General features: G+C 37.7%; 1 protein-coding gene across 3 annotated transcripts in view; it reads left to right on the forward strand.

The window, feature by feature from the left end:
* Positions 1-22357, forward strand: part of LOC127437688 (SH2B adapter protein 3-like) — a 73337-nt gene that overhangs the window by 84 nt on the left and 50896 nt on the right. For all 3 annotated transcript variants that reach the window (XR_007896592.1, XM_051692764.1, XM_051692773.1), the window contains exon 2: positions 17152-18114. Coding sequence is in view for 2 of the 3 variants with exons in the window: in XM_051692764.1 (XP_051548724.1) it covers positions 17179-18114 (936 nt within the window). In the remaining variant the exon portion in view is untranslated. The remainder of the gene's footprint in view (positions 1-17151; positions 18115-22357) is intronic.

The raw sequence follows: 22357 nt of genomic DNA on the forward strand, positions 1-22357 counted from the left end.
GCAAGTCAACTTATATATTTATCTAAACTCTCTCTTGCTGCATGTAAATATGTTTAATAGGGTTCAGCACAGAATGAACTGTACGCGAAATATAATCCCTATTCTTTTGGGCCAGAAGTGTCTTGGTGTGTGTGCAGATAACGGAGAACGTGGGTGCTTGAGTCGTCTTGAGAAGAGGGGTCTCCAAATTTTGACACCGCAAAAACTTATAATGAAAATTTTGTTCACGCATTCTCACTTTCATTTAACTCATGTCTTGAATAGTGAAGTCATGCGCTGCTATTTTCTCTCCAAAAATCTGCTATGAAGTTATAATCAATGAACTTGACACTTGCACGCGAGACGCAGAATAAAGTTTAAAGGGATCGCGCAGTTTCAGGTCAGCGCGTGCCTGGCTCGGTCCGACAAATACGTGAATTACGTACGTTTTCTCAGAATTTGCGTCATTTTCGAACGTGCAATTAGCGAGAGAACTAAAGGATAATAATATCAACAGTAATAGAAAAAGCTCTTTTAAAAATTAAACCGCACGTGCTCATGCATTCATGCACGCGTTTCTTAATGGGATCGAATTTAGGGTCATGATTATGTAAAATGTTTTGTTGCATAACAAAAAGTATCATTAATTTTTTTATGAAATGATAATAATTGTTGTTATTATTATAATGTAAAAATAGTTTTAATCTTACTCATTTTAATAAATGGATCGCGTCTTGTGAGCATAGGTATGCAAATGAGCTCACGCCAGATGTGCTTGCATCATCCGGGCATCTGGATCTAGCGACCGGAAACGCTCTTTTAATTTCAGTTTATTATTTTAATTGTCAGTGGCAGATGTTAAAGGCTGCAATACAGGTCATAATCTATTCGTCAGCTATCCTTAGTTAATGTTGTTTTACTGGAATATAATGTGTGTAATACAATTTTGATTTAGTTTTTTGCAAAAAGACACTTAAAGGAATATTCTGGGTTCAGTTCAAGTTAAACTCAATCGACAACATTTGTGGCATAATGTTGATTTCCACAAATTTTTTACCCTTAAAAAAAAAAAAAAAAAGAAGAAGAAATCGAGGTTATAGTGATGCACTTACAATGGAAGTGAATGGGGCCGATTTTTGGAGGGTTTAAAGGCATAAATGTGAAGCTTATCATTTAATAAAAGCACTTACATTAATTCTTCTGTTAAAACATGTAGTATTTGAGCTTTAAAGATGTTTAAATAATAGTTTGTATTTTTTGGCCGATTTAGGGATGTTGGCCGATGTATGGTTTACATTGTTGCATCGTCATGGCAACAAAATTGTAAAATTGGCTATAACTGTACACAGAAAATTTTATCACACTAAAGTCATGTTGACATGCATATTGTTTACGTCTTGTGGCTACACTTTTAAAACAGTGAGTATTTTGAATATTTACAGATTGGCCCAATTCACTTCTACTGTAAGTGCCTCACTGTAACCCAGATTTATTTATTTATTTATTTTTTTTTTAAAGAAAATGAGTCAAAATGTATGCCACAAATGCAGCTGATTGAGCTTAACTTGTATTGAACCCGGAATATTCCTTTAATAGTCATGAATGTTGTTCATGCATTGGTGAACTGCAATGAAAGAGAGTTTCACTAATTATTAGTGGTCGACCGGTGTGGTTTTTTTAATGGCAGATGCCGATATGGCCTAATTCTGATGTGTAATACAATTTAATGATAGCAAATAAGGTGTACTCTAAATTGCATGAATTACTGAATTTAAATGAACACTTACTATATACAAAACTCACAAAACACTCCTGAAAAATTAGAAAACACAAAAACACTTACTATCCATTGTCAAAGCTGCAGATTTTCTGTAGACTTTGGAACTGACACTATAGTGGATTGACCACTTCTGTTAATCAGCCAATCGAGCGCAGTTACTTGCAGATGCCGATAATCTGAAAATGGCCAAATATTTCCCGATTCATCGGCCTGACCAATATATTCAGTGTACCACTAGTAACAATAGTGTCTAGATAATACCATTTGTTTGACCAAGTAATGGTTTGCTGTAAAGGACTGTATTTAGGGTCCAAAATTAGCTTTTAGTCTGTAAAGGCACGGTCACACATACCTTTGCATGGCGAAATTCCATGGGCAAAATACAGTCATCTCAATGGGAATCTGCACAATCGTGATGGACTTCCTGTGGCGAAGAATTTCCTTGCGCTGATATCGCCTCGAGTCCAAGTTTGGTGAACTTTGACAGAGATATATATATATATATATATATATATATATATATATATATATATATATATATATATATATGTAAAAAAATAAAATAAATAATACATACTGTGTGTATATATATATATATAGTTCGTATTTTTTCCCCGTCACATATTTGTGTCAATCAGCAGATACTTAAATAAACAAACCATGCAGCAGTTTCCTTATCTGTTCTATAATTTATTTTACTCACATTTGGCACTTGGCAAGAATTCATTTTGGACCCTGGGTGTAATATTTTTAATATGCATAAGTATGGTTTTAGTTTTTTGTGTGTATACCATACGGATCCGTATATCACACGCATATCTCACAGCATCTCCTCAAATCTTTTGAAACAAGGTAGAGTACTGAGAAATGTTGCCACCAACTTTTGCACTTTCAGCTTTAGTTACTGTGTAAGAACTGTTCTGAGAACAGGGGATTCCATTGCATCGTACATTTGTCTCAAGACAAAATAATACCCCCGTTCCCACACTCACTGGCCCCTGAACTTCCATCCCCATGGGGGGAACACTGTCATGATGTGACTGTCCTCAGAGTAAAGTGCGGTGTGTGAATATGCGTGTGTGTACATGCACTTCCTTTTGGTCAAGCTCCACAGGCCTCGCAGCTATATAAAATGGTGCAAAGCTCCAGTTTATACCTAGTGTGTTTTCTGCCCTGCATCAGAGCTCCTGTTGTGTTTTTATGTGTGCTAGTGTCAGGGGGAGACAGAAGGGGTATTGAATGGGCTTGTGCCAACAGGACAGGAAAATTACAAGGTAGCATTGTATCATACTTTCGGTTGGGTCAAGAAGGCTGCTATTGTGCGTTTGGAGACACAGAAAGTTTGTCTAGCAGATGCACAGACACCACTGAGTGCCATCGACGTGTTGTAATGTGTTTTTGCTCATTTAAAAAGCACACTTGTAGGAATGTTTTCTGCAATGAATGCTTAATAGGTTTAGAATTGGATTAGGGGATAAACGGAAAATCGTAATAACATTATTCGTTGGTTTCGTTTACTCTGTGGGAGTAGCCTAAAAGTTTTGTACACCCAACTTGTACGATCTTGCCATCTTGTACTAATTATTACGACTTGGTGATTCAGGAAGTAGTCTTTGATTCTGTAATTTCTGCTATTCTCTCTCTGTAAGTGTGCATTATATTGTGTGTGTTTGTGTGAGAATGCATGCCGATAAAGTGGTGGGTATATAAACAATGTCTGGACATTATGGCCAGCTAGTTCACAGGAAGCGTGACGTAAACGCACACATACGCAATGGAGGCAAGGGGCGAACAATCCCAAGAGCCCCTTCGTTTTCATATCCTGCTGCTCATCCTGTTTGAAAACCATTGCTCCCAATTTCAATGCTCTGATTTGAATGTAACGACATGGGCAACGTCTTTTGCTTTTGCGATTTTTGTCCGACAACAATGTCCTGTCCTTAAAGTAGTTTGGAGCCAATTGACAATGTTTTACACATTAATGAATGAATTGTGTTTTTCTGAAGTTTGATCCGAATGGTCACATGAGATGAAGACTGTACTCATAATAGTTTTGTATAAAAAGTGTTTTATTCTACATGGTGCGGGTCACCCCCTTCAGTGTGTTTCGCCATGTTGAAATCACATGACCCGCGGTGTTTCACTAAATGTCGAGGAAGAGAATCCTTGTGCTAACTGGCTGCCGCCTGTGTAGATAGATACGCTTGGCTATGCTTAGAACAGTGTTGTTTGGTGACGCGAAGAGCGCAAATAATCAGAATGAGCTTTATTGCCAAGTATGCTTACACACACAAGGAATTTGCCATGGTGACAGAACACAATGGAACATACTTATTTATCGTGCTTTAGCAGTGGAGACAATTGGGGATCCAGTAGCTGTGCTGCCGAAGAAGCAAAAAAAAGTCTGAAGCATCTTGCTTCAAGCAAGAATACAGAAAGACCGGCAAAGCAAAAAAAACTAGAGTAAACGTCAGTAACGGTAAGGCATCTACATCTTCATTCGTTTAGTGCAAAGTAGCTTGGTACAGCGATTGTTGTGGATTTTGTGTAAACCTAGGTTGACTTTGGTTGCTTGGAAATAAAATGAGTTCAAATACAGTATTCATGGACATGCTAAATTTGATCATCAAAAACAATTCTAATCTTTCCTTTACTATAACATTCTGTATCGCTAGATAATTGAGGTTTATTTTACGCTAAGCAGTTCTTTAATAAAGGTAATTACTGTCTTTAGAAATAACGTGAAACGTAGACAGTCTCCAAAGATTATTGATATGAGGGACAATAATAATCTGTCCTCAACAGTAGAAGCATGTTCACTTGATTTATGACGTTTGTTTTTAGGCAAAGCAATTATATTATAGGAGTAATAAATAACTATAGAAATTACCTGAAACTCTGACATTTTCCAGATGCAAATGATATTCCAAAGAGACGATCATTCTGATTCATGTCGAAAGATGGCAGTATAGCGTCTTACACCACTGTAACATCGGAACTTAAAGTACACGAAGAAGAGCAATGCTAACGCTAGCTAGAGAACTACTGAATGCCCCTTTAAAGGAATGTTCCTGGTTCAATACAATATAAACTCAGTCGACAGCATTTGTGGCATTGTTGATCACCAAAAAAAATATTTCGTCTCTCCCCTCATCTATTTAAAAAATAATTTAAAGGAGCAATATGTAACATTAACATCAAGCGTTTAAAATGGGTACTGCAGTCCAAATTCAAAATATTGGAGATAGTTGTCTCACCCGCCCCCTCCTCCCCAGACTCGAAGCTCATGCGGGTTGCCAGGTTGAGGACACGCAACAGGAACGAGCAAACTGACAGTGGCAAGCGACGAGCCTTACACTGTAAGTTGATCAGCTAATGTATACGTTTGCAATGTTTTTATTGTTTGCAAATTATAAACCAGCTCATGTGGATTTTTTTATAAATCTGTCAATGTTAGCTAGATGTAATGCTGGCTTCCATGTCTGCAGAGCACTGTGTTTGCCCGCTAACTTGTTTCAAATCTGGCAACCCGGGGTGTCGAATTACTATTGGAAAATGGACAGTGGGCGGGATCACACAGGCCAAAACACAAACAGAAATTCCGACCCAGAACGGACATTTCAAAGTAGAATATACTGGCTGTAGTTTTGTTTTCGGAGAAGCCAGTATTTCAACTTAGCATGTTTCTTAAATCTCTGATAACGTATTATGATAATTTTATGTTTTAGTACAGTAAATATATTATATATTGCACCTTTAAAATAGTAAAATTCAGGAAAAATTGATTGGGTCAGTTCTTACACATTAAAATACTGACTGTTTCAGATTGTTTCAAGATGTAAACATACATGTAAACTTGATTTTAGTGTGATAAAAATCGCTTGCTAACCTTATCTTTGTACAGTTATATCCAGTATTGTAACTTAATTGTCATGACATTGAAATCCTTTAATCCCGGTTATTGGATAGAACATTACACAGACAAGGTTAGTTAGAGATTTTATCACACTAAAATCAAGTTAACATGTATAATGTTTACCTCTTGTAGCTATATTTTGAAACTATGTGTATTTTAGTTTTAGCATTTAGCATTTTAGCGTTGTATGTGCCTTACTGTAATTGCAACTTTTGCCTTATAAAAAAAATCAAAAAATATGTAGGCCTGCTTAAGAACGTAAAACAAAGAAAACTAAAGAAAGAATAAAGGTATAGTTCCCCCCGAATTCGATCATTTCTATTATAATGTACTCACCCTCATGTCGCTCCAAACTAGAGTTGGAAACATATCAACTTACATAAAAGACCTTATGAAAACTTGAAATACATTGCTGAAATAATGTCATTTAATGAGTATAATAAAGTATTAGATCTTTAGTAGCCAGGGACTAAAAGCGGTTCAAGGAACGAAACCGAAAACGAACAACATTTTTAGCAGAATGTAACCGAAAACCGGAACAAAGTGATTTTCAATTGTTCCAGAGTGAAAACGTTATTTTTAAAGGCTGTTATAACCGGTTATAACCTGTTAATTTTGTTCTGATAATTTTTTCATTAAACTAAAGGCCAAAGGGTTTATCATAGTACATTTTTGGAACTACACCACTTCATGTTGCCCATAAAAATGATACATGTGCTTTGATCCTGAAGGAAACTGCTGCATCACACATTTCTTTGCCTAACTGCCCGTTGTGGATGTTGCATTTTGTAGAACTATGTATAAATACTACATATACATGCACGGTTAATCCAGATACAAGGAAAACATTATTAAAAATTACATTTCTCAGTTGTTTCCAAGTCTTCACTGAATTATTGTTACATATGATGCATTAATACAGATTTGATACTGCTGGGTTTTGACTTGGAAGTAGATCTGTAATTAAAATGATACTTAACTGTTAATGAACTGCTTGTTATGATTTCTATGCCGATAAATCCACCACACCACAAAAAAAAAAAAAAAAAATGTAATGCTTATTTTCGTTTATTTTGGTGAGGCAAGTGGCTTATTTTGGGCTTGTTTTTCCAGACCATGTTGCTTGTTTCTCTTGTGAGATCTGGCAACACTGTAATTGGTATTTCACCCACCCATTAGCGCAGAGTGCTGTCATTTTTAAAAGAACGTTATTAACCGTTCATTTATTTTGTTCTAACGGTAACCTTTTGGAAAGAAGGCTGCAGAACTTCAGAACCGGAATGAAAAAATACAGTTTTTGCTCAGAACGAACCGAAATGAATTATTTTTTTGGTTTTTAATCCATGTTAGTAACTGTGTTGTGGATTATTTATCATAGGGATGTTTTTAGAGACTTCTTGATTTTGAGCGCCTTCCGTTTTCCGGGACTAGGTGTGTCAACTACACGTCCATTTCTCCCGGACTGAAGTTACGATTCCTAAATTCCTTCACAAACGAACACACAGGAGAGTTTATTCATGATATCATGTCAACAAACAACATTAAAAGATAGGGCTCACACCCATTTATGTGCTCTATATAGAACTCAAGCTCCGTTGTGAATTCATTCGCTGCCTTCATTGATTCATTGATTTCAGTTATAATATTATAATAATGTTGGTGATATAGCTGATTAAGAATATATAAAGGCTATATACTGTATATATAACACACGTTTGAAAATAGTTTATTAAAAAGCTCTTCCGTTTACCGTGGCTCACACATGGCCAATCCTCACAATACTCTCTCTACAAGTTCAGCCGTTCAAGCTCCATTGTGCATTCGCTTCATTGCAGATGTAAGTATAATATATTTATTCTATTGGTGGCTTGTTTATCTCGTATACATTATATACTGTATAGGCCATATAATGCATTTGAAAATATGTCAGTCTAATAGCGCCTCAGCGGGGATCGGCTCTTTTATCTCTCGACACGCATTTTAGATGAAAAAAAATCCTCACAATACTAAGATTGGATCATTTGATTAAACAAGGATTTATTCAACTAGATATTTTTTTCTTCTAAAACAATATCAGAGCATTGGTAATCTTGCAGTTTTGTTTATTTCTCATCATATTTTGGTTAACAGTGTTTGAATTAAAAATGTTAAAATTACCCTCATAATCCCGTCTTTGTAAACAGAATCAAATAACAACTCTTTTTGTGTGTAATTGTATTGACAAGGTTAACACCGCATTCTGGACAGTGCGGCTGGAAACATCATAACTCGCAAAAAAATTAAAAGCACCTAAAATTTTACGCTTTCAGCAAAGGTAGGACTGAACTATTTAATTATTGTCCAGCTGTTTAGTGATATTTAGTCATGTTCAATAGGAGTTTAACAATATTAACAGAATCTGACATCTGGAATATTTTTAGCCCTTGACGTACTGTACATGTTACTGGTGTATAAGATCGGCTGTATAGAACAATAACAGACAGAAATGTAAAACCAATGCAAAAAATATTTTGTATTTATTTTATTTATTTGGGGGATTGTGATATTTTACAAAGAGCTTAATTTTTTATAATGACACTTTTGAAAGATTGATGCACAATAAATGCGTAGTTTGTGCACACTCCCTCCCCCGCCCTTAACCACCGCGGTGGTAAAAAATTGCCACGTAGCAGCCCTACTCCAAACTGTATTTACCGTCTTCATAGAAGACAAAATCAATGTTAGGCAGAATGTCAGGAACTAGGGATGGGCATTTTGGAGTCGTTTTGTAGTCGAGTACTCTAACCCACAAAAAACGAGTAATCGATTACTCGTAAATTAAAATGTAAGTTAGAAATAACAAGGATGACACGTACTTGAAATTACCCAAACAGTTTCAAATAAAGATAACTTCAACAAACTATTCTTTTCTTTTGGGGAGAAAATGAAATGAACAATATGCATTAATAAAAATGAATGAATAAATAAATAAATAATAAGAAATGAATATTGATGGCTAAAAGGATAATGCGTGTATATAAACTCTGAGTCTACATAAAGGCTATCAGAGTTTTATAATTTCACAACATGTTATTTAGAAAAACGAGTGATGAAAGTTGGCTTTTTATAAAATGCGCTCTGTCAGTGTTCAGAGATTTAATGCACATGCATACTGGTCTGATCAACTTCTGAGTTTCTCGTGCCGCTTTGCATTTCTTTCCACCATAAAAGCATGATTACAACAAGCCCCAAATACCAGTAGAGTAGGATTTAATAAGAATGAAAATATTACTAGTATTGCCACACTCTGCTTTGCTTGAAAGCACAGCTGCAACACCTCTAAATTGTAACTGCGAGATTTGGTGAGAGATTCAGAGGGAAATTACAGTGTCATTTAGAGCTGATCACAGCAGGCAAATGCACAAAGGAAAATCAATTTGCAATATTCGAGTAGTGTTTTTAAAAGTCGACTAGCTGGTGCAGAACTCGATTAGTCGATTACTCGTGCACATCCCTGTTAGGTATGGATTGCCTTAGTCATTATTCACTTTCATTTGACTGAAAATGAAACTCAACATTCTTTCGAAATGTCTCCTCTTGCGTTATGAGGAAGAAAATTATACAGGTTTGTAAAAACATGAGGGTGAGTAAATGATGGCAGAATTAACATTTTTGGGTGAACTATCCCTTTAACACACACACACACACACACACACACACACACACACACACACACACACACACACAATTAAAATGATACCCTTGACAGTTAGGCTTTGCCAATCAAATACCCGAGAAACAAAAGCCTTCAAGAAACCAGCTACCAGACCAGTCACTGCTAAAACCCAAGTCAAAGTTCATACCTGTGTGTGAACAGTGTATATGTGTGTGTCTGCATGCGTGATTGATGAACAGTTATGTGTGTGTGTGTGTGTGAGAGAGAGTTTGTATGTAACTGGCCACTAAGGCTGGGCAGGATTTCCTGTCTCTGTGAATAATAAGGCCACTAGCTGCCTGCTTCCCACACTCTCTCTGTTTGCATCTCGTGAAGATCTCATGCTTGTGCGAAGTTTTCATTATGTGTTGTTTGCACGCTTGTGACTCACAAGGAGGAAGCAGGCGCGAGGTTTGCGTTTTTCTCTGATTCAGCAAAATTACGTGTATGAAATCAGTTTCTGAGACTCGGTATCATCAGAGCACCGCTTTTATTATCACGACCCCACAGTACAGGAAACTCGCCCTGTGCGTTGAGCTTCCAAAGACCCCAGCCGGGGAATTAGAGGTCATAAATGTAATGGACTTAAAGTTGAGTTGGAATACAAAGCACGGAAATTACACCAGTGCACCCGAGTCGAAAAAGTGTTTGGTTTTGAATGATGCTTAGGAGCTAAGTTTGTGTGAATTTGAGTCTGCCCGTCTTGATAGAGTAGTTGGTTTGTAGAGATTGGTTGCTTCAGTCCGTGTCCATGATATCTGTTTAACTGACATTTCACAGCTCAAATCCCTGTATTTAGAGTAACATTTTAATGTTGGGGATTTTAAGTATCTTTTATACATTTTTGGTCTTTGCTAAGGCAAGTATCAATATGACTTAGGAATCCACTAATATGTAACCTGGATAGGTATTGCTCAGATACAGACATTTTTAAACAGATGAGTCAGATAAAACCAAACCAAATCTGATACTTTGCTAGTTATGGTCATTATTGTCAAACTCCAAAAATGACTTGAACCACAGTCCATATGACTTGTGCATTACGTTCCAAGTCTTCTGAAGATTTACGAGGGTTTTTGGATGCATTTAATAAATAAATATACAGTCTTCATGCGCTGTGTGCTTCAGAGTGAACGAGCGAGCGGCGCTGCTGAAAACAATCTGTTAATTAATGCACAGGCTTACCTGGGCTAAAGCCCAGGGTCCCAGACTTCAGGGGGGCCCCGTTCATGGACAGTGGGGAAACGTTCAAGCCCCAGGGCTCCACAGTACCTTAATTCTGCCCTGGTTAAGAAGCATGTGTGTTTTGTTTTGTTTCTTACACAAAAAGAGTACTCACAATCAGTTCCACACAGTGAGGTTTAGATCATTTAAAATTAAACTGAATTTAAACCGATCAAGGAAAAAACAACAGTGGTACCGGATCGGGGTGTGCTGATACCCTTCAGGTATGGAATTCGGTATCAAGAGTGAAAAGAGGTATCGGCAGGGCTTAACATTAAGTTTTTTTTGAGGTTCAGTTGTTCATATTTTTACTTGCCCTGCCAACATTCTCACTGTGCCCAAAAAAAATTAACCATTTAATTAATGGTATATTTTATTTTTAGCAATATATTTTAATAAGTGCCAGAAAATTATATTTAGATTTTTCTTTAAATGTTTTCTTCACAAAATAAATTAATTAATAAATAAAATAAAAAAATCAGTTAAAACAATGCAGTAAAAAAAAAATAAAAAATACAGATTTTACCTATATAAAGGTTTTTAGTTTGCAATAATGGAAATTATACAGCTATAATAAAACTTTAGGACAGCTACTGGATATTAATAAGCACACTTTTGCTTGAAAACTTTTGCTACATAACTGATATTTGGACTACTGAAAATTAATTAGTCAACAACAGGACCATTTAAGATGACCTAGTGAAGACAAATGGTGATTAAGTATAGGAAAAATGGTGAAAAGCTTATGGACCATATAGAAGAAATGATGACAAATTACAGTATATCTACTACACTGTAAAAAACAGCTTCAGGACAGTACGTTTTCTCAACTCATGGGCAAATTAGTTGTATCAACTTAACAATTTAAGATTGTCTGTGCTTTCAGTTAACTAAATAAATTAAGTCAAACACACAGAGATTTTAACAGGTTCACCCAAGTTCAACAAGCTTACATTTTTAAGTTTGGAGCAAGAAATTATTTGTTAAGCGGCTTTTCAGGTGCACTAAATTTAATGTGTAATTTTAAAGAGTTTTCCTGACAAAATGGAAGTTGGATTTGTTTTATAGTGTATATGCACTTTATTTTAATCTAAAAAGTTCATGAGCATGCTTTTTCTACAGTTTTAGTATGTGTTTTGATGCTCATGATTGGGTTTTGAATGTGTACATGTGTGATTGAGAGAGTTTGCAAAGATATGCAACCCTGATATATAAACACGAGCACCCTGTATGGGGCACCACCACTGTTAATAATACCGTAGATGACTTACTAATGAGGACGAGTGTGTCAATGTTTGTTTGACTAGAGAGATACAGTCTGATGGTGTTGCGCTGCCAGGGTCCTGGTGAAACATTATTGGCATTCGAGGGGTAGTTCACTCTAAATATGAACATTCTGTGATCATGTATTCTTCCTCGTATTGTTCCAAACCCATATGACTTTCTTCCTTCCTTGGAACACAAACACATGTTAGGCAGGGTGTTAAGGACTTATATTGTTTAACTTACATTGTATGGGAAAAAAAATAGCATCAGCATTTTTGAAAATTTCGCCTTTTGTGATCCACGGAAGAAAGTAAGTCATTCAGGTTTGAAGCAACATGAGGGTGAGTAAATAATGATAGAATCTTCATTTTTGGTTGAACTATCCCTTTAAGAAAACTGAATTAATTGGCATTAAGACAGACGGCAGTTGCTTTTTTCAATGTCGATTTTTACTTGCCTTAACATTTTAAATGATATATTAATTTATATGTGTAGGAAAAATATATATTTTTATTTTTCATTTAACATTGCTTTCTTTACACAAAATGGTTTACAACAAGTACTATGTTTGTAATTTGTAATTTTTCCAACCCATTCTAATGAATGCTTCCAAAATATTACAGTCATTCTCACAATTTTGACAAAACCTCTTCTATGTGAGCCAGCTAAGTCACGTTACCTTGGTGACATTTAAATCAGCACAGTTCAACAGAATTCACAAAACAACAATGATTGGGCTTGAAAAGAAAGATTTGGCTAGAAAAAAAGCTTCCAGGTGGACTGAAAAGAAAAGTAAAGGAAGGAGAGGGGAAGAGAAAAGTGAGAGAAGTGATTAAGATAACAGTGGAGAATGAAAGATAAAAAACCGTTAAAGGCCTACATAGAGACCGGGTAGAAAAAGGATGGGAATTTAGCGTACGTGCACACGGATGAATAAAGAGAGCGTGCCAGAAGGGAAGTGATGTTAGTGTGTCTGGTGGTTGCTGAGTCATTACTTAGCTGGATGATCACTGATAGAACGAACACACTGGGGGCCAGTGCAGGGGGTGGGACCACGTCACACAACATGTGCCCTGAACAACAGCACGAGCGCACGAGGAAGGTTCATGCGCTTTGCAGGACGGGCCATGCTGTAAACACGGCTTGAATGCGCCTCTTGTTTGAAGTATTTTCCTTAATTATGATGAAAAGACCAGCTTAGACCAGGATATATTTCCACACTGGTTTATGCTGGTTAGTGCAGGTCTGAGCTGCGTTTCCCAAAAGCATCGTAAGCCTAAGTAGATCATAGAAACCACTGGCACATTAGTCTCTATGATCAACTTAAGCATGCAATGCTTTTGGGAAACACAGCCCTGGTTCTGGTTTGCAGGTGAATATGCCTTTCACCATCAAAAAATTAGCTGCTAAAGTTAGTCACTGGTTTTATTAGTTTTATTCTCACTGGTTTATATTCTTACAAGGAATAGATGAAAGTTCTGTTGTCCATTGCTCCAAACCCGTTTGAACTTCTCTCTTCCTTGGAACACATAAGATACATTTTTGAAGATTATCTTGGCCACTGCTTTCCATATAATGAACGTGAATGGGGATTGGGTCTGTCAAGCTCCAAAATGACAATGTACATCACCCCATTCACTTCCATTCAAATGGATCCGTAAATGGAAGAGGGAAAACGCAAGCCGATGCTAAGAAATGTAGCATTCCACTGCGTTCCAAAGCTCAAGCTTGCCAAATTTGGACGACTAGTACAAATTCCATGTATTCCATCAATAAATATGATGTCTTGTATATTGCATATAAATTGCATAAATTGTAGCAAAAAATCTGTTACATTGAGGCACTTACAATGGAAGTGAATGCAGGGCCAATCCGTAAACTTTAAAATACTCACCATTTCAAAAGTATAGCCACAAGATGTAAACATAATGCCTGTTAACATGATTTTAGTGTGATAAAATCGCTTAGCAACCTTTTTAATGCAAAGTTATATTCAATTTAACAACTTTGTTGCCATGACGATGTAATACCATTAACCCCGTAGTCCTGGTAAATGACGATTTAAACAACTTTCCAGCTAAAAAAATATGCAAGTTTTAACAGAAGAATTAAGTGCTTTTATAAAATTACATTTTTATAAAAAAAGCTTCACATTTCTGCCTTTAAACCCTCCAAAAATTGGCCCATTCACTTCCATTGTAAGTGCCTCACTGTAACCTCCATTTTAGCTTTTCTTAAAGAAAAGGAGGGACGAGTCAAGATAATTTTTTGTGGTAATCAACATTATGCCACAAATGCTGTTGATTAAGCTTAACTTAAATTGAACACAGAGTATTCCTTTACGTCTTCTGAAGCCATGCATAGCTTTGTGTGAGGAACAAAAGTTGTTATTGACAGAAAATCTTCCCCTTTGCTAAAGCTCTGACATGGATTACAAAAATGTTGTAGTGATGCCATTGACAGCTAATTTAATTGGTTGTAGAGGCTGGCGATAGTGGATAACCAAGGTGGTGGAAAAGGCCGATAACTGATTAATCAGCAATAGTTTTTAAAATCTATTTATAGAATATTAAAAGAATTGTTATTCTTTCATAACCATGACAGGCACAGACATAGAGGCTACAAGAATCCAAATTGAATAAAGTCCCAGATGCAGTTTATTGTTTTAACCAAAATCCCAATGATAACAGTAATAAATTGAAGATTTGGTGCATAACACGGGACTTTTAACTATAAACAAGCCCAAAACGCACCGGGACTCTTATTTTGAAATGATGGTGGCTTGGCCCTGTTACAGGGCTCTGTCTTAAGTATTAACCAAATGAAACTTTTCATAGCCTTAATATTTTAATATATATGATATTTTATATTCACCAGATGAGGTTTAATGAGGAATATTAAACTTATATAATATTAAATATTAATCTGCTGTTATACTGTAGAACTAAGCCGTTCCACCTGTAGATTCCAGTGCTGGCCACAGAGGAATGCGAAGGGTAGTTTTTTGCCGATAACCGATAGTTCCAAAAAGCAACTATCGGCACCGATTAATCGGTAAAACCGATATATTGGTCTACCTCTAATTGGCTATCGTGTTTCTCGTGAGCAAACGTCAATGGTGCCATATTTGATTTGAGAGCAAAAGCAGAGGGGAAGATTTTCAGTCAATAACAAATATAATTTCAGTCTGTTCATCTCACAAATCTATTGTACGGCTTGAGAAGATTTGGAAGATAGTGTTCTAGATGGACGGACTACTTATGATACTTTTATGGTGCTTTTTGTCATTTTGGAGTTTGACAGAACCTTTCATTTTCATTTTATGTGAAAGAAAGGCCATAATATTCTTTAAAAGTACACCTTTTAAGTATTCCACAGATGAAAGGTCACACAGGTTTGTAAAAAATTATGTCAGAATTGGTAAACCAGCACATCAGCATCCCGGGAACCAGCATCCAAAACACAGCATATGCTGGTGACCAGTTTTGTGAGTCTTGTTTTTAGCAGTTTTTAGAAGAAAACAGCTGTACATACACAAGAGTGTGATGGGTGTTTCTCTTCTTGTGTAGGTTACTGCTTCCTCTCACCCAATAAGTGAGCAAAGAGTGTGGTACTGTCTATAGAATGCCCCCCTCCTCTTTGTTTCTTTTGAGTGTTGTGGTTTTTTAGATGTGTTGCTTTTTTCAATGTACTAAACCTTCATTTTGCCATGCTTCAGGGCTTCTATCGGCACTTTAAGAGAGGCCCTATAAAAGAACAGTCTCTTGCAGTGAATTAAATATTCACAGGTGTCCAAGAAGGCCACACACTTGTAAATGAGGATGTGGGGAAGCGAGGCTGGGCAGATTGGTTCCAGTTGTGTCGCAACACTTCTGGTGTAGCCGCGCGGCACCCATGTGCGGATTTTTTTAGCCTCAAATGAAAATTTTCCCCCGGCTGCAAATGGTGACAGCAATCTGATTCCGAGTTTGCAGCTTGAGGTGGTTTGTACCACGTGCAGGAGGGACTGCGCAAATGCACGACCGGATTCCGCATCAAGAACCGCGGCCGTTGGTGACTGGTATCAGATACCTCTGACACTTTCAACTTTCTCAGTCTATCAAAACCCCTGTGCTTCGATATTCACATCAAAAGATGGCCTCTCAGATATTTCTTCCTCTGACCTGTGGGACTTGTCGTATGTAGTGAAGTGCCATGAGCGATATTAGTCACGCTCTTCCTGTATTGAAGAGCTGAATGAGTGAATGAGTAAAAGTGAAGAATCTGTCGCGTTCTCAGCTGAGCTCAGAAGAAACCGTCAACCCTGTGGTGATGAGCTAAACTGATACAGTTGTTAGCATTCATAGAAAGTTGGACTGGTTGAGTAGTTTTGGTACAGAGATTCCAATGTCTGAAGGTGAGAAATGTAAACAAAGAGACACATTTTTACGCGGTTGGTGTGCCAATTCACACACACTCTAGAATCTCGGAAACTTTAGTTAATTTAGAACGTCATATTAAACCATTTGTCATTATCTGTCATATTCTCACATCTGTGGTGTATAGCCATGTCCATGCTAAAGCCGCTGTCACACGACATTTTGCACTTCATTCACTTCCATTCAAATGCATCCAAATGCGGTAAAACAGAAATGCTAGCCAACAGAAGATCAAAAACATCACACACCGATCCTTGGCGCAATAAAAATAATACTTATTTCAAAGCCGCATTCCTCAACCGAAAATGGAGACTTTTAAAACTTTCTCTAATACCGCATAATTCGGAAAACAATGATGTTAGGAAATGGAAAACAGAGTTTTCAACCGAAAATGTATTCGTGAAGACGTGACCTTAGAAAATATATCTAGAACATATCAGAGGTTGACCGATAGTGAATTTTGCCGATATTGAAAACTAAGGTGGTAGGAAAGGCTATAACCGGTTAATCGGCCGATAGTTTTTTTAAAAGTTTTTTTATAGAATTAAAAAAATATATTTATTATTCTTTCCTTACTATGACGGGCACAGACAAAGAGTCCTAAATTAATAAAATCCCTGATGCAGTTTATTGTTCAATCAAAATCCAAAAAATAACCAGAATAAATGAAGATTTGGTGCATATTGCGGGTCTTTAATAAAGTTAAAATACAAACCATGCAGCTTTGTTGTTTTTAGTGACATTTAGATTGAACGTACCTGCTCTCCCATGTCCATGTTTGAATGAAAGTGAAAGGAACACAGTCTGATGTGTTGAAAAGACTTGCAGTTAAAATTCTGTGATGTTTATGTTATTTTTTGTCTCTTATTTGCAGTGATTTTCTGCTGTACTGGTTACTGCAATGAATGGTAACACTGTCCAGCAGACCACGAGCACTGCACCATCCGTAGCACCTCCTTGTGGATGGAGGGAGTTCTGCGAGTTGCATGCCAGCACCACAGCCCGAGAACTTGCCCAGCACTACCGGCGCTTTGTCCGAGAGCGGCCGGTGCAGGATGTGGTCCCTCCGGAAAATTTCTCCAAGCAGTTCAGCACCCTGTTCCAGCAACACTTCAGCTGCGAGGTGGCTAAAGATGCAGAACCCACCCCACAGCCACTGCCTCCACCCACATTACCGGCCATGACTGGCCGCTTACGCATTACTTCCTTTTCAGGTGTGCTGGATTACCGGGAGTCCATACGGCCAGGAGTCGCACCTCTAGTTGCCGTCTTGGCACCCAAACCAGATACTGGGGGCATCGCTAGGGAACAGGAGCAGTTGTTGCGGTGCTCTCCTGCAGACACTAAACACCGAACTCGGCATCACAGCCAGGAAGACGAACCCCCTGAACGCCGGACTGGGTCCGAACGGTATACGCCCCCAGCATTGCCTTTCCCTTCCCATAGCGAAGTAACTCATTTTTCTGTCAGTCGCATTCGAGAAAGTGTGTGCCGACTCTTCAAGAAATTTCCACAACTTAACGAGCCCTCAAGGGACAACTCAGTCCAAGGGGGTGGACCCTTGGCGACTGTTGAGTTCACCTCCCAGTCGCCACCTCAGACTGCACAGGTACCTGCCCACCGTACCTCACAGCGAGGTGCATTGTGGAACCACTGGAGTCGGTTACGGACTGTGAGACGCAGGCAGGAAACAGGAAGTGTTTGTAAGGAGGGCCAGCTGCGATACCTGAAGGTGGATGACACTATCTCAGACAGGCCCCCGTATTGGTTGCGTTGCCGCCTGCTGGTCAGGAGGGCCAGCGAGCGGTACCAGCTAGAGCTCTATGATCCACCTAAGGTAAGGGGACCTTTCGAGGATCCTGTTGGATTTTTCAAGAGTGCCGATTGTCATGTTTTATTGTTATTTCCATACGCTAGTTAAAAAAAATTGTAATGCTGCAGTGTGCAAATTGTGGACCGTTAGTGACATCAAACAAACTTGCAAGTCAGTTTCCCAAACATCTATTGTTTGACCGAAAGCGCTTTTCCACCATCAGTCGAACGGTTTAGAGAGTAATGTTTCCAGTAGCATTTGCACTTGAGCACGATTTGGTACGGCATGATTACTTACTGTGCTGGTGGAACGCTTGTAGTGACTCACAATTGGTCGTTTGTTCAAACAGTCAATTCTAATCCTGATTTCGCAGCACCTCAGTGACCCCCCCTCTCTCCTCCCTAAGACCTTATCCGTATCAAACGGCACAGTTCCACAGGAACCATTCGGCCTGACGGTGGAAAAGCACCTACAGTTCCGCCCCAAAGGCCATTGGTTGTGCCAAAACTGAGAAAATAGCACACAACAGTTTTTATTGTATCTGTCAGAGCTTACAGTTGCTGCCAGGCTTGACATGATTAAGTATGTTGTGGTACTGTCAGTGCTGTCAGACTAGTATAATTTTGCTATGTCTCTCGTCCACAACTGAACACTTCTTTCCTCCACTGAAAACAGAGCATTTCGAAAACACTCCCCATTATTGCATACTTTGGAAAACGATGATGTTAGAAAACTGAAAACAGAGTTTTCAAACAAAAATGGAGTAGGGTCGATGTGGCCAGAGTTCGCCAAACTTTCTCAGCAGAATGCAAATTATTATTTTATTTTTATTTTTACAGAATTTGCATTTCTGTTCTCTCACGTTCAAGTGCGTTTGAATGGAAGTGAATGGAGCATGACGTGTAGTGTGACGCATCTTTAGCTAGTTCATCAGCAGAGTAGTCAGGTGGTAAACCATTTGAGAATTTAGGAAAATGTTTAAATAAAAACGAACATCTGGCCTGACTTATTTAAGTGGCATGTTCACACTAACACTTCTTTAGCCTAATTAATGCACTCCCATAAAAGACAAAGGCTTTATTATACTATTAGAGACAGAATTACCCTTTTGTCTTCCTTTCATTTCTTTGTCTCACTCCATTTCTGTCGGTCACACAGAATGATGTAGGCTAACTGCTAGTTTTGCTAGTTCATTCAGGCAGCTAATGACGTCAGCTTACTTGAAGGGTCAGGGCACGGCTGTATCAAGGCTCTGATTGGCTTCTGAGGAATCTTGGCAAAGAAATGAGGACTTTCTCTGAATGTCTATATATGGGAAAGGCAACATAGGGCAAGAGAGTTCAAACACTTCAAGTGTATACACTGCAGTAAAATTCAGAAACATGCACACATGCATTTTACACTGCTAATTAACACTGCATCCTTTACTTCTTTTTTGGAGAACATTTTATCAGTTTTATCCTTTTAAAGAGAGAAATATAAATACTTTTTTGTACACGTCATTATTTCATTACATACATCTTACTGTATGTATGGATGTGTGCGCTTGTGTGCATTGGTGTGCTTGTAAAGAAGCTGCATTGTAGAGCTTATACCAGTCCATGCCTTGATTCTGTAATTGTGTTCACTCTATGTTTGGTGTGTTAACTAGAATAGCAGCAGCGAGGGCAACTTTGCTAAGAGAGGAAGCTGCAGACTGGTTGATAATTTCTTTGCGTGAGAAACTTTGCTTCAGGGAAGTACTAACTTTAAACCCAGCCTGCTCATAGCAGATAAATTAGTTTGATTATCTTCTGTCAGATTTCACAGAAGTGTTGTATTATTATCATGTTAAAAATGACTTTAAAAAGATAGCTAGGCCTTCACTACAAAGTGGTAATATACAGTATTTGTTTGTGCATCCTAAATTTGTGACTGTTGACCCAAATTCGACGTAACCAACATTTACATATTTTTTAAGAGATTATTTATTATTTCATTGCACTTTTATATAAACAGTTAAAACTCCTAAATATTGTTTAGAGAATTAAAACCACAACCCACAAAAATAGCAAAGTCATAACTGCCAAATCATAGTTTACACACTTATTTCATCTTTCATTACCAGAATTGCATTTCATTTTAGATGGAACAGATTACTAGGTACGAGTGCATGCTATATAAAGCTATGGACTGAGGCTATGGTATCATTCTGCGTAACTTCTCCTTTTGTGTTCCACAATGGAAAGAAAGTCATATCATTTCGGAAAAATACGAGGGTGAGATTTTGCATTGTAAAATAATTTTTTTTAGAGTGCCCTTTATCCATGACTCTATTCACCGTATAGCACAGCTGAAAAAAAGAATGAAACTTAATATTAACTTGTCTATAATGCTGAACAAAATCAGTGGCGATGTTAAGCAAGACTTGAAAGTTCCTGTTTAGCTGATTTGTATTTGATGATGTTTGGAAGGCTTGAAAAACACACCTGTTGTTTGCCTCCTGGTTCACCATCATGCTCAAATGACATGCTCAACACAAGAGACCACAGACCTTAAATTACTGCTGTAGCCTGAAAAATTTGTTCGAGACGTTTTTAGAGACCCTGGAACAAAAGGCAGATGCTTACAGAAATCTACAGTATATAGGACACCAGAAGGGCCAGAGTATTTGTATTTGTGTGCATTTACACTGCAAGGCCTAAAGGCCTAGTCTATACTGTGTTTTTCCGCATAACGTTCCTTCTTCCGCATGATTGTGTGCTCAGCCTTTCAAAGTATACTCTTTTGACCGTGAGCCCATACTGATGCGTTTGCAGCATGTGCTCTACGACTGCTTTGTGGTACTCCTTTAGCACAGACAATGGCAGGCTCATGTGCTGACGATGCACAAAGACACGGACTGTCTGGAAAAACTAGGCTGCATGCGGATTATACAATTTGCATCGCGGACACTGTGCAAGATGTACCAGCATGCGGAAAACCAAAGTATACTCAGGCCTTACTGCACAGAATCGATATTTTGACACAATGATCATGAAAGTAAATAGATTTGCTTGGCCCTACCTGACAAAGAACAAAATAAAACAGGCTGCGTGACGGAGAGACAGGGTTACTGTAATTTGTAAGGTTTCGTCCACATTATTCCAGATAAATTTGAAGACGAACAACGCTCTCCGTCCAACCGGCCATTTTTAAACGTTTTCCAGAAGTTGCTCGTCCACACTGAAACGCTTTAAAACGGCTTTACTGCACATGCGAAAACTCGCCGTTCCATGTACGGTCTAAAACTCAATTATCCTGGAGTTCCACTTGCGGAAACCAATTCCGAGTAAACATGCATTCAATAACATAACCTCAGCTGATCTGTCAATTTAGGATTAAGATATGTATCGGATTTAGAAACACATATTTAAGTGTCCCGAATCAATCCGATCTTGTAAGTATTTTTAATAATTGGCAGACAGTGTAGGCTGAATTCGATTTTTCTCTTGTATGTTGTTATGTTCTGATGTTGGTTGGTGTCCAAGCAATTGAGAAAGCAAAACTGGGATTATCAAAGTTAGAAATTATATATAATTTCTAACATATATACATAATATATAGATGCTTCTGTTTTTGAAAGTTTATATTTTGTAGCTATTTTTGAAGGCCCCTTCCTATTTGAACTGTGGTAGAGGTCGAACCGTGTCTTGTTTTTCAAATTTATTTGCTGTATAACAATTGCAGCCAGTGCTATGGGAAATATTTCCAATTCTAGAAAACCACATCCTCCCATCTGGAGCATGTTAGAGCTTGACCTTATACACACATGCATATGTTAGCACAACTACATAAAGAGTGATTTGGACAACCCACTAACAACATAACAACACAACATTCAGTGCAACAGAACACCCTCCGCATGTTTTGTTTGAACATACATTTACGAGAGATGAATCGCACGGTTTCTTATCACATCCGTGCTTTGTGTGATTAGAATTAAAGTTTTTTTTATTTTATTTTTTACTTTTTGATCAACAACTTACTGTAAAGAACAGAAAGGGTATTAAAAGAGACATTGTTCAATGAAAATCAATCTCATCTTTGCACACAGAACGAGTAAAAAAAAAAAACGTTACTATTTTTTGACAGCTATTTGTTTGTCGCAACTGCACAGAATTTGGTCGCATATGCGATTTACTCACTTTGTAGAGGGCTGCTCTGTCTGTGCAGATTTGTACAAAACATAAGGAAAACTATACGTGAAGCATTGTGAATGACGTAATGAGTTAAAAAATGGTGGTAA

The sequence above is a fragment of the Myxocyprinus asiaticus genome, chromosome 4 (genome assembly GCF_019703515.2).
Source record: "Myxocyprinus asiaticus isolate MX2 ecotype Aquarium Trade chromosome 4, UBuf_Myxa_2, whole genome shotgun sequence".
NCBI classification, from domain to species: domain Eukaryota; kingdom Metazoa; phylum Chordata; class Actinopteri; order Cypriniformes; family Catostomidae; genus Myxocyprinus; species Myxocyprinus asiaticus.